Source organism: Brassica napus (assembly GCF_020379485.1).
Source record: "Brassica napus cultivar Da-Ae chromosome A5 unlocalized genomic scaffold, Da-Ae chrA05_Random_34, whole genome shotgun sequence".
NCBI classification, from domain to species: Eukaryota; Viridiplantae; Streptophyta; class Magnoliopsida; order Brassicales; family Brassicaceae; genus Brassica; species Brassica napus.
In genome coordinates, this window is record NW_026014030.1 from 22975 (window position 1) to 38106 (window position 15132).

The window sequence follows — 15132 nt, forward strand, 5'->3', positions numbered from 1 at the left end:
AGTGGAAAATATATGGCAAAAGTTTGGTGATGAAAATGAATAAGCTTTGTATGTTATTGAATTTCTTGATTTATGTAATCTACTCTTAATGTATTGAATAAAAAGTTTTAAAATATTTATAATATATTTTAATATTTTATTCATGTATTCTGAATATTTTTAAATTTTTAAAAAATAAAATAAATATTATTATTTTATTCCTATGAACTCCTTCTTGAGGTTCACCAATATAGAAAACAACAAATACAGGTTCGTAACTATTCATAGACTCACCAAAAAATATTAAAAAATCTTTGTGAACCCCGGGGGGTTCACCAATGTTCATGCTCTTAGGGGTTTGGTTTCTATAATAACAAGACTTTTGGTAACGAGTTCGACCCCTGCTCCCATATTATTATCTTTTTCTTTTAGTCTTATTTTTCTTCAGGATAATAGTATAGTAGTCACTAATAACGATTTGACATGAATAAGTTTAGTTACCTTTTCTAACAACTTAGTTTCTTTTACTACAACACTATATTAAATGGTATATGTTATTGTTTGACAAAAAAATGGTATATATTATTAATAAACTATCAATACTATTAAAAGAGAAGGAGTCCTAAAAAATCTACTTAAAACAAGTCATAGTTAGACCATTTCATTTAACTAGAATTCCTATTATTTCTCATACTACTAACTTCATTATTCTTCATTAAAGACAAATTAGTCATAAAAAATGATACTAACCTAATTCTCTACATATACATTTACTATATACACATTATTCCATCATAATTATTTTGTGTTATTATTAAATAATGTCCACCCTATATTTGTATATATGGTTACTTGTGATTTATTTAATAGTAAATATCTTCGGAGACTATAAACATAATACAATATCTATTGTAAAAAAAATTGCATCTTTTACAGAGATCAACCATTATTTTATACCAATCTTATTAACTAAACTGATTTCATTAACCATGTTATATATATGAACACTTCAGCATTATCATTCACAAACTAAACGATGTTTGTCACAACTTAATATTCCAAATTGGTTGTACCATTTAATACCAAACCAGTTCCTATACGAATCCATATATATGATTATGGTCTACATAAAACCGGTTCAATCTTTCCATCTCCTATATTTTCAGAAAATGGCTATTTATCTTTGGTTCCGTTAAATATTTAGTCTAACCAATTATAAATCGGTTAGTGATAACTTCTAAAAACTTTAAAAACACATTGTTATTTATTAACACTATATTGATACTTTAAAATAGGTTAGCAATAGAATTGTGTTTTAGAACAAAATTCACTTATTTTAAAACATAATATTATTTTGAAAATAGTTTTGATACTATGTGTTATATTAAACATAGTTATATATATATTTTAAAAAAAATAATTATATACATAATTTATACTTTTGGTTAACTAAATTTTTTATCAACCAAATAAAAATATTCGGGTATTCAAGTTTTCGAGTTATCCGGTTTATAAATAGTATTTTTAGGATATTTGGTTTTTAAAATTGAATGTAATTAATATTTTTAAATATATAATTTTTATTTGAAAATTCAGATACTCATTTGGTTCTCGGTTTGGTTTCAATTTTTCAGTCATAGATATATGGTTTGCTCTATTATTTATGCAATTCAGTTCAATTTTAGTTTTTCAGTTTAGTACGTATTGGTCCGTGTTTTTGGATAAATGTGCTCAAACTTATACATTATCTTATATAGAAATTTGTTTAAAATATATTTAATTACAAAAACAAATCCGCGCTTTTCAAGCGCGGATCAAAATCTAGTTTAACTAATTAAATCCTGATTATTTTTTAAGCTGATTTTTTTTCTTGACTCTCTCCTCCCTCCCCCCTCCACAGTCTCCCACATGTTCACGTTTTCTCTATTTCTTCATTTTTCGAAATATCCTAAATTGGGTTTCTAATATTCTATGAGACATTTCTCAAAATGAAATTAGTGTTAATGTTAACCTTTTATCATATGTATTGATAATTGATATATTATACAATTTATGGTCTTCTTCTTATTCTTTAAAAAAAAGATAGAATTAAGAATCAATCAAATGAATTGTCAATGGAATTTTTTTTTTTTGTGCAACTGTCAATGGAATACAAACCAACTAAAACGTGGTTATTCACAATTGATCAATGGTTCTGTCAGAAAAAAACATTTGTCATATATATGGGGCATTATTTTTTGGATTCGCGGACCAGCCCTGTACATACGACGCGCGATATAAGAAACTGCAAGCTTTTGATAATAATTTCAACTCCCTATTTTATGTCAAAAAGAGAACAAAAGTTGGAAAGTTGGGCATGGTGGTGCATCAAACGTTGAGCACTGGTGGTGAAAGATGCAATTATTTGATTTAGAAAGGTTAATATAAGATTACCAAAAAGATAATCTCAAACTTTATTAAATCATTCAAAAACGAAAAAGTTAGCAGCCACTAGACGATAATGCAATTAGGTTTAAATAAATTAAAAACAGAGCCACAGTGGTCGGAGGCATGTCTTTGAGTTGGCTATTTTGTTTATTAACGTGGTTTTAAAATTCACGTGGGTCTCAATTATTAACCCAAAATTCATCATTGAACGAAACCTTTTAAAATCGAATGAAATCAACAGCATTTGATTTCTTCAATATCATATGGTTTGTTTATTCTTGTAATATATTGATCATGTCGAGAGAATCTTGAAACTTGTTTTCTATATCAATTCAACTTGTGATTCAATATATCGAAATTATAGGAAGAAACCCACAATTGTGTAATCATCCAAGAACATTACTCACATGTGGTGGGTACATAAAGACAAGTTTAAAGACACACATCATTGCATGCTTTGTTGCCGAATCTGAAATGAACTCATCACATTGCTCTAATATTTTAAATAATTTAAAAAATAACATTTCATCTTACAAACTTTGGGCTTTCCCATTTTTAACAAAAATCGTTCTCTGAGCCATTAAAAGCTTGTTATAAATCATTAAAAAGTACGAATATTTCAATAACATAGAATCTATTTTCGCTAAATCATTAACTCAACAACTAGCAACACCACAAACTAATAATAGATTATTTTCTTCACAAGACTTTTAGCAAAAAATATTATCCAATTCTGCATATAGTGTTTTTTTTTAAATGCTAGAAACTTGTGTTGTAGTTTTTCAATTTGTCAAAGTAATCAGGCTAAAAAAGATGTAGAAAATATCAGCAGAGAATTTGCAAAGCACGTAAGATCTGACTGATTGTTAGGTCGTTTTCGTTACATAAATTTAAAGGTCAACGTAGGCCCAGAAAATTATGTATGTGGTCGTCACATCCGAAAAATCTCCCCACCTCCTTTTCTCATTCTCACCAGAAAAGTTCGTTGCCTACCAAAAAGAAATTCAAAACACCCCAATAAATTAAGTAAACTTTAATTAAAATGTTAATTAATAATAATTAAAAAAAGCTTTTAAGTGTGTCGTCGTCCCTTCGGAAAAAAATGACGAACACACAGAAACCTAAAAAGCTTTCACGTAATATTGCTTCTCTCTCTTCTTTCCTTTTTCATGGCCAATATGGAACCAATCAGCTTCTCTCTGGCCATCATCAGATCTTCTTGAAGCTGCCTTCTTCTTCTTCTTCTTCCTTTTTATCTTCTATATTTTTAGATTCTTATAATCTGTCACAAGAATGGCTCAGTCCTGTCTTAAGATCGTTCGACTAAACAATCTCAAGAACAGAGTGAACCGTCGGATTTTGATTCTCCGTCGATTCACGCGTCTTCTCTGGAGCAGAATCGTCGCTTGCGCTCCCAGAAAATCACGGAGATATCTTTTGCTGTCACGCGCCGCCACTCCTTCTCCCTCTGTCTCTCGTCCTCAACCTCCTCCGATCACCTCCCTTGATGCCTCTGGCGGTGAGGCCGTACGCCGCATATCGGTACGCGAACACGATAATATTCACCGGAGATCGGATTCTGATCTGGTTTCTCTCAAAATCAGCCTCTTAGGAGATCCCGAGATCGGAAAAACTTGCTTCCTGGTTAGTATACAAAAAAATCCACTTACGTCTGTTTCGAAATTTCGAATATTAGAAGTCATAATCATACAAAAGTCACTAAAATTCAGACGTTTGATTTCTAAGATATCAATCAAACTAAAGTGTTGGTAGTCACTTTAGTTTGGTCTGTAATATATATAACTGATTAGTCTATTGTGTTCCCGGTTCAAATTTTATTTCATACGTAATGTTATTTTTGAAAACAAAATTTCGAAAAACTAATTTCAACGATCGATAAAAAAGCATATAATCAATATCTATTTCCAGTGGTAGAAATAAAGTCGGGAATTTTAAAAATATTAACAAGTGATTTTTGATTATGAAGGCCAAATATGTTGGTGAAGATAAAGAAGTTGAAATGAGAATATTGGACAAAGGGATCAGTTGTACGGACAAGATGTTATCCATGGGAGGTGCTCGCATCTCCTACAGTATCTGGGAACTAGAAGGTAATCAATTAAATAACATTACGACTATTTGTTACTACGATGTGATTTGGTGGACGATTAGTTAGCTTAATTAGATTTTTATTTTTGAACATTTTGCAGGAGCTGAGAGATCACGGGATCTAATACCCACAGCTTGCAAGGACTCTGTAGCTATTCTCTTCATGTTCGATCTAACTAGTCGTTGCACACTTAACAGGTGATTTTACTATTAAGGCTTTGAAACATTAATTTTGATAAATTATTCTGAATTTGAAGCTAAATTCTTCCTTTATCTTTATCATTATGCAGTGTAATCAGCTGGTATCAACAAGCTAGAATGTCTAATCAGGTGAGATCTCAAACATATCACTATCATTACCAATTCAGTCTCTTTATAATTAGTCTTGGTATGTGGATTCTGAATTGTTGATTAATCAAAATAGGTTTAATTCAGAGTTTTGAATCCAAATCGAGTTATAGAACTCATGTGTAAGATTTAAATTTACTTGAAGGCCTGATTCTGAGATTTAGTGTGCCATAAACATTTTAAGTTAAATCTATAGTTTGTTGATGAGGCAAAGCAACACATTTATGCTGTTTTATGTTATATTATATGTAGACGGCGATTCCAGTTATGGTAGGAACCAAATTTGATGAGTTCATTCAGCTTCCTATTGATCTTCAATGGACTATTGCTAGCCAGGCGAGAACCTACGCGAAGGCGCTAAACGCGACGCTCTTCTTCTCGAGTGCTTCATACAACATAAACGTAAATAAGATCTTCAAGTTTGTCACGGCGAAGCTCTTCGACTTACCATGGACTGTGGAGCGGAATCTCACCATTGGTGAACCACTCATTGACTTCTAGCATCTTCCAAAACATATATGTAGGTATATATATTTTTCATTCACCACCGCCTTGTGATTGATCGGACCACCGTTTCTAGCCGTCTATAAAGCATGGAGACATGATGCGGCGGAGATTTCGCCCGCATTCTTCAATATTATATGTTTCTTTTAAAACAAACATCAAGAAAAAAAAAAGAAAAAGGTATTGAGAGAAAAGTGGCAAGAGCAGAAAAAAAGAGAAGTCGTGAATTTTTTCTTGATTCTTTTGTAATCTTTCTTTCGATAACCACCGGAGACATTTGGTTCCAGTAAATTCTAAATAGTGTTCTAATTTTTTTTTCTATAGTAAAGTATCATTAGCATAGAACTGAACTCCATTATATAGCTACTTTATTTTAAGTAAAATAATAAAGTGATCTAGTCGAAATATATAAAAAATAAAAAAATAAAAAAATCTGTGAATATATCACTTTATTAAGTACAAAAACTTCAAAGTCACTCTCTAATGTTTACCACTAAAATAGTTTTTTTTTCTTTTTTGTCATCACCACTAAAATAGTTATTACACGAATATCCCCTATAAAGTGCTCTCTATCTTTAAGCTGACGACATTTCTGCACATAACACATCCAATAGTTTCAACTTTCAAGTGTCATCATCTTTTTGTAACGGCTAAACGTTATAACAAAAAGGGTCAACTTTATTCGAAGTTGCCATTCTCACGCAACATCAAATTGCTCAAGTTCAACGAACATAACATACCTCCCCCCCTCTTAAATATAGCTTGTATTAGGGTTACAAATTAATCAAGATACATCAAATTATTTCCCTTTTAAGAATTTTGGTTTTGAACTATTTAATTATTCTTTGAACTAGCAAGGCCAAAAAAATCAGATGGCCAACCCTTTATGGATTTTGATTTAATTTATAAAATTAGTTTTTGTAATCATCGTGGTTTAGTGTTGTTTTGTCTAAGTTTGATTCGACATCATGAAATATTTTTACATAAACGTATACTATATCAGTACTACCAATATTATTATTTTTTGGTTCAATGTTTTTAACTTGCATAAATGCATTTGGTGGAAAGCAATGTCTCAGCTAAAATTTAAATAAATGCCTGCAAATCAACTATACTTTGGGTCAAATCTCATCTAAGCTTATTAATGGGTTAAAATAATTGATAAAAGCATCATTGAAAAGAATAAAATCATATAAATCTTAAGTCTAAAACATCCTCATTGGAAGAAAAAATGTAAATGTTTTGCTTACTACTTATATGACTGTATTATTAACCACATTTATCGATCGGCCAAAGAATATAAATCCAAATATTATAATATTTTATCCATATATATGCAAAGGTTTTTTCTTTCGGAACAATAAAATGGACTTATATATCACTTTTACACAAAAAATTACGAGAGTTATACTGGAACTTAAACATACTTTCTGAAGATGGCTTAATCTCACACTTCCTCAGAAGTCCGTCGTCGGCTTTTAGTTCTCCATATAATTTTGAACAACGCTTTGGGGCCCATGTGATGACTACATCAAGATTCCGATTGTTATCTATCCAATTAATTTTATTTCGCCTTTTTTAAATACCATGAAAAAATAACGACCTATATATACCCAACGCAACCACTTGAAGAATTATTCGATGTTAGTTTGGGTTGTAATTCCTCCTTTCTCCCACATGATGTCATTCTCTTGTAACTCTTATGTACAAAATCACGCCCCTTTAGATAATCACGATGATGATGTTGATATTGATCATCATGCTAGTGATCATCAAGAGGAGAGTGGATGGACAACTTATCTCGAAGATTTCTCAAAACAATACAGAAATCACCGCGAAGATAGCGATCATCAAGACAAGAGTTCGTGTTCGCTTCTTGGCGTCTCTCCTTCTCTGGTCTCAGATGCCGCCACTGATGCCTTTTCCGGCAAGAGTTTTTCAGTTAAATTTTCGGCGAAGTTGAAGTTTGGGAAAGCAAGAACCAAGAAGATTTGTGAGGATGATTCTTTGGAGGACACGGCTAGCTCTCCGGTTAATAGCCCTAAGGTTTGATACTAGTTAACATAATCCAATTAAAACGTGATTTGTGGTTGGAATTTTAATCCATAAAATTTCTTTTGTTTTTTCTTCTTTTGGTTAATCTATAAATGGTTTATATGTTTTAATTAGATTTTAAAATATGATTGATTATTTACCTCCAATTATTACTTATTCCTTTTTCATTATTTATCTTTCTTTGTAGTAACTCCCTTTGTCGTAGTGCAAATGTGTAATATTATATGCATGGTATTGATCCCAGGTCAGTCAGTCTGAACATATCCAGACGCCACCTAGAAAACATGACTACTATGTCTCTTCTAGTTTCGTTATGGTAATCTCTCAATTTTTATTTCATACATATAAATTTAAGTATTTCTAACCTTTTAAATGTATACTCATATAATTATAACTCATAGGAAGAGAGAAAGAAGATTCATTTTGCATAATATTTTATTAAGACAGGCCTGACCCGGTTTTATTAGCTAAACTCAATATTTGTTTGTCTGATTATAAGGAATGTTAAATGATTATGTTTAGATTATATTTGATGGGATATAACACGTAGTACGTTTTGATATGGTATCGATAGAGAAATACGAGAGGCATGGAGGATCATCAAATCCAAATCCAAGAAGCGGATGGACAAAATATGAGTATGAGGGGGAATCTCAGAGAAGGAAACAACATCAACGACAATAATATGGACTTGAGGAGTCGAGGATTATGCGTCGTCCCTATTTCCACGTTGGCTAACTTTAATGGTCGCTTCTGACTAATAATCAATTCGGATTAAAGCAGCCTTATAAATTTGGCGGTGTTTATATATGCACCCATCGATCTTGTATATACTTGCTTGTTGTATGTTCACTGGTATGTGCTTAATGACATTTGTATGGTATGTTTAAATCTATATAATTGTAAGTCGCTGGGATATATGTTAAAGTATACATATGCATTTCTAAGAGCTACCATCTCCTATAGCTTCTGAAAGAACTTTCGCAATCAGACCCACGTTTTTATATCATCTACAAAATTATGAGAGAGTTATAATCTAGGTGAATTAAGGACGTTATGCTATATATATATTATATTATGCAACTACAAATTTAAACAAAAGTTCAACCAAATTGGAACTAAAAAATTATGGTACAAGTCAACGATAGACGCAATCCAATTATAATTAAATATGCTCAAATATCTTAATAACATAATAATAGTTAAAACAATCTTCAATTTCCATACATATAAATAATAAATTGATTTAAAACTTAAAAACAAATAAAATACAGTATTAATCAATTATCATAATTTTTACTTTGTAAATGCTTATATATGTGCAAGAACACACAAGTGTCACCTAATATATAAATATATACTAAATGTTTTCATGCGCCATGCACAGACATAATAACTTTAAAAAAAAATATTTTATTATATTATTTTTACTTAATTAATTTTATTCAATTTTTAAAAATATAAGTAATAATTTTGTATACAATAATAAAATATAATATTGTTTTTATTTTTGTATTATATGATCAGTAGATATATCAAATTTTTTAATGATTTATGCCATTATTTTCGTCTTATAGTGATTATAGACTTAAACAATGATCCATTGGTAAATAGTATATATGATATTATTTAAAATGAATGATATAAATATTTAAAAGCAATAGTATATATTTAAAAAAAAATATTTTTGTAAAAGTAGATAAAACATAAGTAGTTTGCATAGAAGTTTTATTTGCAGAATAAAAACTACTATAAGCTATTACATATGTTTATCTATATTTTATTATTTTATATCTTAAGCATGAGCTATAATACCATGTATATATTATATTTAATAAAATTATAAACATGAGCGGTATAGAAAGTAATTTTTCATAAAACTTAAATGTAATAAAGAAATACATTCCGACCATTTACAATTTTCATTTGAAACATTGAAAATGTATAAAATTCCAATAAATAAATGAATATTTTTAGTTTTTTTTGTTATTAATTTGTTCATTTTTTCAAGTTTGTAATATAAATATTACCTTATATATTCATTTCTATAACTAAATTATGTCATAATTAATTTATTTCATGTCATAATTAAGAAAGATCTATGTCATATTTTTTTGTTAGCTATGTTATCATATTTTTAGGGTGATTGTGATGATGATACACGTACAAATCATTTGGTAAATAATATCTCGGCGATATATATATAGACTATGTACAAATCATCTGATGTTTTCCGTTTGGTTCCGAGACGTGTTAGATGAAGCGTCTAATCAAATTAGTTATGTAATAATAAATGCTGTTTAAAATGGATTTGTATATTCAATTAGTTCCTTTCAAGTTTCATTAAGAAGCTTTTAATTATAGGTTTGCATGTTAAAAGGGCTTCTTAACCTTTCTGGATTTCATCTTATATACAACCAAACAAATTTTCAGTGTCAATGAGTTCAATAATTTCACAGCTGCTCAACATGCTCCAAGAGCTCTATATGATGTTGCAAAGTTGATCGTACATTCTTAACATTGGTTATAAAATATGATCAAAGGTAAAAGAACTATGATTTGGGATTGTATGATTCAGTAGAGATTCCCATATTTCCATGTAAATATTACGAACTACTCTCTCCGTTCCCGAAAATAAGATTTCTTAGAGTTTTCACGTTTATTAAGAATATAATAAATGTTTACAATTTAATTTACAATTTATTTTTCAATAAATTTTTCAATAACTATCCACCAATAAAATTTAATCAATCCAAATATTCACAATTAATATTTTTCAAAAGTATACAAAAGTACCTTACAAATATAGAAAATCTATTTTTGTAGAACAAGAATAAACTCTAAAAAATCTTACTTTCAGTAATGGAGAAAATATTATTGGATAAATCATCCTTTTTTAAACACCATTTTTAATATTAATTTAAAAGTCCAATGAATTTAGCCAATATAATCGGAGCGACGATAAGAAAAAAAACTACAATATAAAAACGATAAAAATGGCAAATGAGAAAAAAGACCCATAAAAGATGAATATCTTTAACTTCATCTATAATGTCAAATCAGATCCTTTGAGAATCTCATCAACGCTTCATTGATTTTTCTTCTTATCTTTTTTTGTCTTTAATGATAAAATGATTCGCCATTTAGAGTTTTTGACGAGGGATATAGCTTGCTTAATTCTGTGAACATTCTATTGCTAAAACACCTACTTTTAGCTACTCTGAATATATATATATATATATATGCGATCATATATGTCTATGTAGAATTTTTCAGTTAACTACTAGAAGGATGCATGAGCATGATTCTTATAACGTTTTGATTTTCATCCAATAACATTTGGAGTTGCTTCTGGGACGCAATCTCTCTTGTTAATGACAATCATGTTGCATATTTTGATCAAAAAAAAAATGACAATCATGTTGCATATTTTAAGACACGTCATTAACTTGCCGGCTTCATTTTAAAAATACTTTTGTTATCTGTAAGATTCTTGATAGCAGTAAACCACCATGTGTACAAAAAAAATGCAGTAAACCACCCTGTACATATCTTTTTGGAAATAAGTATCGGTAGTAACAAATCTCAGAATTTGTATAGGTTAGGACTTCCCAGAAATTATATATATTAGTAATAAGGTCCAGCCTTTTAGGTTGAATCGACGATGGGGAGCGTCATTCAAAACAAGACCGGTAAGAAGGACTTATTGTCAGTTATAACTGCTAAACCAACAATATTAGGCTTCGAATATAGCGGATTAAGCGGTGCGGAACAAGCAGTTAGCTGCGTTTATATAAGCAAAACACATGCTGCGAAACAACTGCGATTCGTCTAAAATAAACGGTTTCAAACAAAGTATGAATGATGACATATATAATGAATAGTATAACTGAAGGATACATATGATATATTTATATTTTAAAAACTCAAAAAACATAAATACTAATATAATTTTTTATTTTTAAAAAACTGTAAAATAATTAAACTTTAAATAGAATATAAAATAATTGATCTGATAAACATAATATATAAATATGTAAAATTTAAGAGTAACTCCATTTTCTCTTTTTTCTTCTCTTTCCTACTTTTTCTTTTCTTCTCAGTTCTACTTTTTATATTTCACTCATTTACTCTAAATATTATCGATCATAACTTAAATGTTACTCTCCCATTTCATTAAAATATGTTTTCGAATTATTATTTTTTCACATTTTATGCAAAATATTAATTTCTCTTAAAAAAATTGATCAATTACGGCCAGTGATTGGTACACTTGATATCATTAACAGCGGTAAAGTTTATATATGTCAATGGCATACACAGATAAACACAGAAGTATGGGGAATACAATCTCCAAAACGAATATTGACACTTAACGAAATGAAATGTGTTACTATAAAAGATTTAGATATGTATCCCACTACAATTTAAAAATAAGTAAATATAACATGACATTTGGACAAATTTGAGATCTATGAAGAAACCTATGTTGTTAGTAGTAATGGCTTTCATATTCTCGTTCCAATTACATACCTGCAGTCAGATATTTAAAACATCCACATCTGAATTTTTCAATACCAAATTATATTATTAATTATTTTTATTACAAACATAAAATTTTATTAATGGATATCTCAAAAGGTTTACACTAAAGTTTCTCTACAAATAATAAGGCTTTTAGATGCATGTAAACATCTCTACTTGTAAATGAAACAAAAATTCATAATGAGAACTGGATTCATCTTGTTCGATGTAACAAGAATGCATCATCCTGGTATAATCAGATAAAAAAATACTCCCTTTGTTCTATAATATAAGTAGTTTTGACTAAAAGCACAAATATTAAGAAATTATTATATTTTCAAAAGTATTGTATAATAAATAGGTTAGATATAATTTAACCAATAAAAATAAGTTTATTTAATTTGATTGGTCATATTGTATTCAATAAATGTAAAAGTTACCTAAAAATATGAAAACTACTTAGAGAAAAGAGAGATAAACAATTGTTGAAGAAGAAGAAGCTTTTGACAAAGTTGAAGAGACTCACTTTAATGTTGTCACTTTGTCATTAGTTAATTTTTTGCTTTTACTCCCTCTGTTTTGATATATAAGTAGTTTTAACAAAAAAATATTTGTTTCACAATGTAAGATGTTCACATAATCCAAAACACTTTTTACATTTATTACATGTCGTGCAACCAATCAAATAATTCATATATTTTTATATTGGTTGAATTTATGTATTATATGCTATTTTTTCAAAAGTAAAAGTTTTCTTAATGTTCACACTTTTAACTAAAAATATTTACAAATAAAAACAGAGGGAGAATCATTTAGTTTCTAAATTATAATTAAATATAGAGATGAGAGATTCAGGAAGGAACATAACCACTAATGATGTTCTTACATTTTTGAAAAAAAAAAATTTCCTTAAAACTACTTACAATATGAAATGGATAGAATAATAAAAATTAAAAAAAAAAAGAGGAATGAAAAGAAATGAATAAAAGTGTGATTGCGTTGAAAAAAAAAGCGTGATTGCCGGGGGAGGAATGTAGCTGAAACTAGGACTACGATGGTCCGATGTATGGCCCCACTGCTTCGCTGTTTAATTATCTTATATATTAAAACAGAAGTCACAACCTTGATTCATGTGTGATTTTTTTAAAAATAGACCTAATGGACCTATTCATAGAAATTCATACTATATTTTAATTCAGACTAATAATAAATATAATTTTTAAAATATTTTAATCATAGTATCTTTTGATATCTTTTCATTTTAAATATAAATATATTTATTTTAAAATTCTAACAAATCTGTTTAAAAAGATTTTTACAAGATCTTCATTTTCGAAATTATATTTAAATATTTTCACTAATTTCGAAATTAGTTTAAAATATTATTATACATTAATATATTCAATTATATAAAATGAAAAATAAAAAAATCTATAACATTTTAGTTATTATATAATCATAATCAATCATATTAAATTAAAATTATTATATTGAGCTAAATATAATAAAATTGTATTAAATTTATATATTTATATATTTTATTTTCGTAATTATAAAATATTTATGTTCAAAAATAAAATCTAATATGTTGGTAAGATGGGTTAACATTATCAAACTATATAATACATGTATTTCTTTAAAGTTAATAATATAAAATCTTTGTAACTACTTTAATCATAATATATTTTCATTTTAAATATAATATATATTTATATATTATATTTTAAAAATTCTAATAAATCTGTGTAATATTTAAACAATAACTTAATGTATTTTAAGTTATTGTTTAGAAATAAAAATAAATAAATTATAGTCATGATCACGTTAAAATATAATTATTATACTAAAATAAATATGATAAAATTATATTCAATTGATAAATTTATAAATTTTATTTTCATAAATATAAACTATTTATTTAAAATATAATATGATGATAGAACGGCTTAAAATTAACAAACTATATAATACATGTCTAAAAATTAACATATCTTACACTTTTATATATACAATAATAAATATCTAAAATGAATAAGCATAAAAATATTGGTAAAAAGAAATCCAGTTTTGAAATACGGGTCAGAATTTAGCATAAATTAAATACAAAATATTTTTAAATATATTTTATCATGAATATATTATTTGCTTAATAACTAAATGCAAATACAATAAGATAAATATATAATAATAAGTGGTAAATACATAAGGTTTAAACAATTAATTAATTATAACATGTAAATTATAAAATTATTGTATTTGAAATAGTTATATAAATATTTATGTATATGATTAACATTAAAAATATATACCACTTATGTTCTTTTTTTTTTTTTGTAACATACCACTTATGTTCTAAAACAATAATTTATGTATAGAAAAGTGAAATAAACACCCGTGCGGTTGCACGGGTCAAAATCTAGTAAGGATAATTAATATCACTAATCTTCTTAAGTTATGTTAGCTAATCCCATGTGCAGAGTGCCCAACGTTTTGCTTTATTGTCAAGGTTGATTCCGTTTACATTCGACAATTAATGTGTCTCATATCATGCATTGAGGTTTTGGTTTGATTACAAATTAAAAGTTATAACAAGATGAATGAATCGATACATTTTATGTCAATACAACAACCGACTATATGTCTACCTCAACTATTTTGACGCAAATCCTCATCAGTTACACCGAACAACATGAATATAGCTGCACCTCAATATAATATATATATATATATATATATATATATAGAGAGAGAAAAAAAATGGAAAGATTTTCTCTCTTAAACGAAAAGGTCCAACTTTTCTCATCCAATTTTTTTCTAATCGGTTCTGTTTTTTTTTTCCGCTGATCGGAGATTGTGCGCGTGGTCGTCGGAGGCTTTCTGCTCTCCCTTTCCTCTTTGCTTAGCTTTATTTCGCCTAGTGGTTAGTGTTATGTACTCGAGTTTCGGCGAGGCGACAAAGGGGAGAGAGAGAGCATAATTGTCTTTAAGAGTGAATCACTCGTTGGATCTAGTTTTCTTGTAGATCTGGTTGGAGTGCTTCAGTAATGGTGGCACGTGTTTGACATTATATTAACTCTCTCCTCTAGTTTGATGTGTTAGTGTTCTCGAGAGTGTATCTTTATTGGGAGTGGTGTATAAGCTCTTCTTCTCAGTGTTTGCGTCTGCGGAGTGGTTTACGTTTACTTA

The 15132-nt window shown here is 28.3% G+C and overlaps 2 protein-coding genes across 3 annotated transcripts; both read left to right on the top strand.

Moving 5' to 3' along the window:
- The first annotated feature begins 3514 nt into the window (after window positions 1-3514).
- On the top strand, window positions 3515-5688 carry LOC125594285 (septum-promoting GTP-binding protein 1-like). The gene is made up of 5 exons (XM_048770541.1): window positions 3515-4050; window positions 4394-4517; window positions 4617-4713; window positions 4806-4845; window positions 5116-5688. The coding sequence occupies exons 1-5, from the start codon at window positions 3700-3702 to the stop codon at window positions 5362-5364; spliced, it is 861 nt and encodes a 286-aa protein (XP_048626498.1). The 5' UTR covers window positions 3515-3699; the 3' UTR covers window positions 5365-5688.
- Window positions 5689-5864: 176 nt separating this feature from the next.
- On the top strand, window positions 5865-8369 carry LOC125575629 (vascular-related unknown protein 1-like). 2 transcript variants are annotated; one of them, XM_048770542.1, is made up of 3 exons: window positions 5865-7413; window positions 7667-7738; window positions 7997-8369. In XM_048770542.1, the coding sequence occupies exons 1-3, from the start codon at window positions 7009-7011 to the stop codon at window positions 8177-8179; spliced, it is 660 nt and encodes a 219-aa protein (XP_048626499.1). In that variant the 5' UTR covers window positions 5865-7008; the 3' UTR covers window positions 8180-8369. The 2 variants fall into 2 exon arrangements, with proteins under 2 accessions (XP_048626499.1, XP_048626500.1); XM_048770543.1 differs by lacking the exon at window positions 7667-7738.
- Window positions 8370-15132: the final 6763 nt, after the last annotated feature.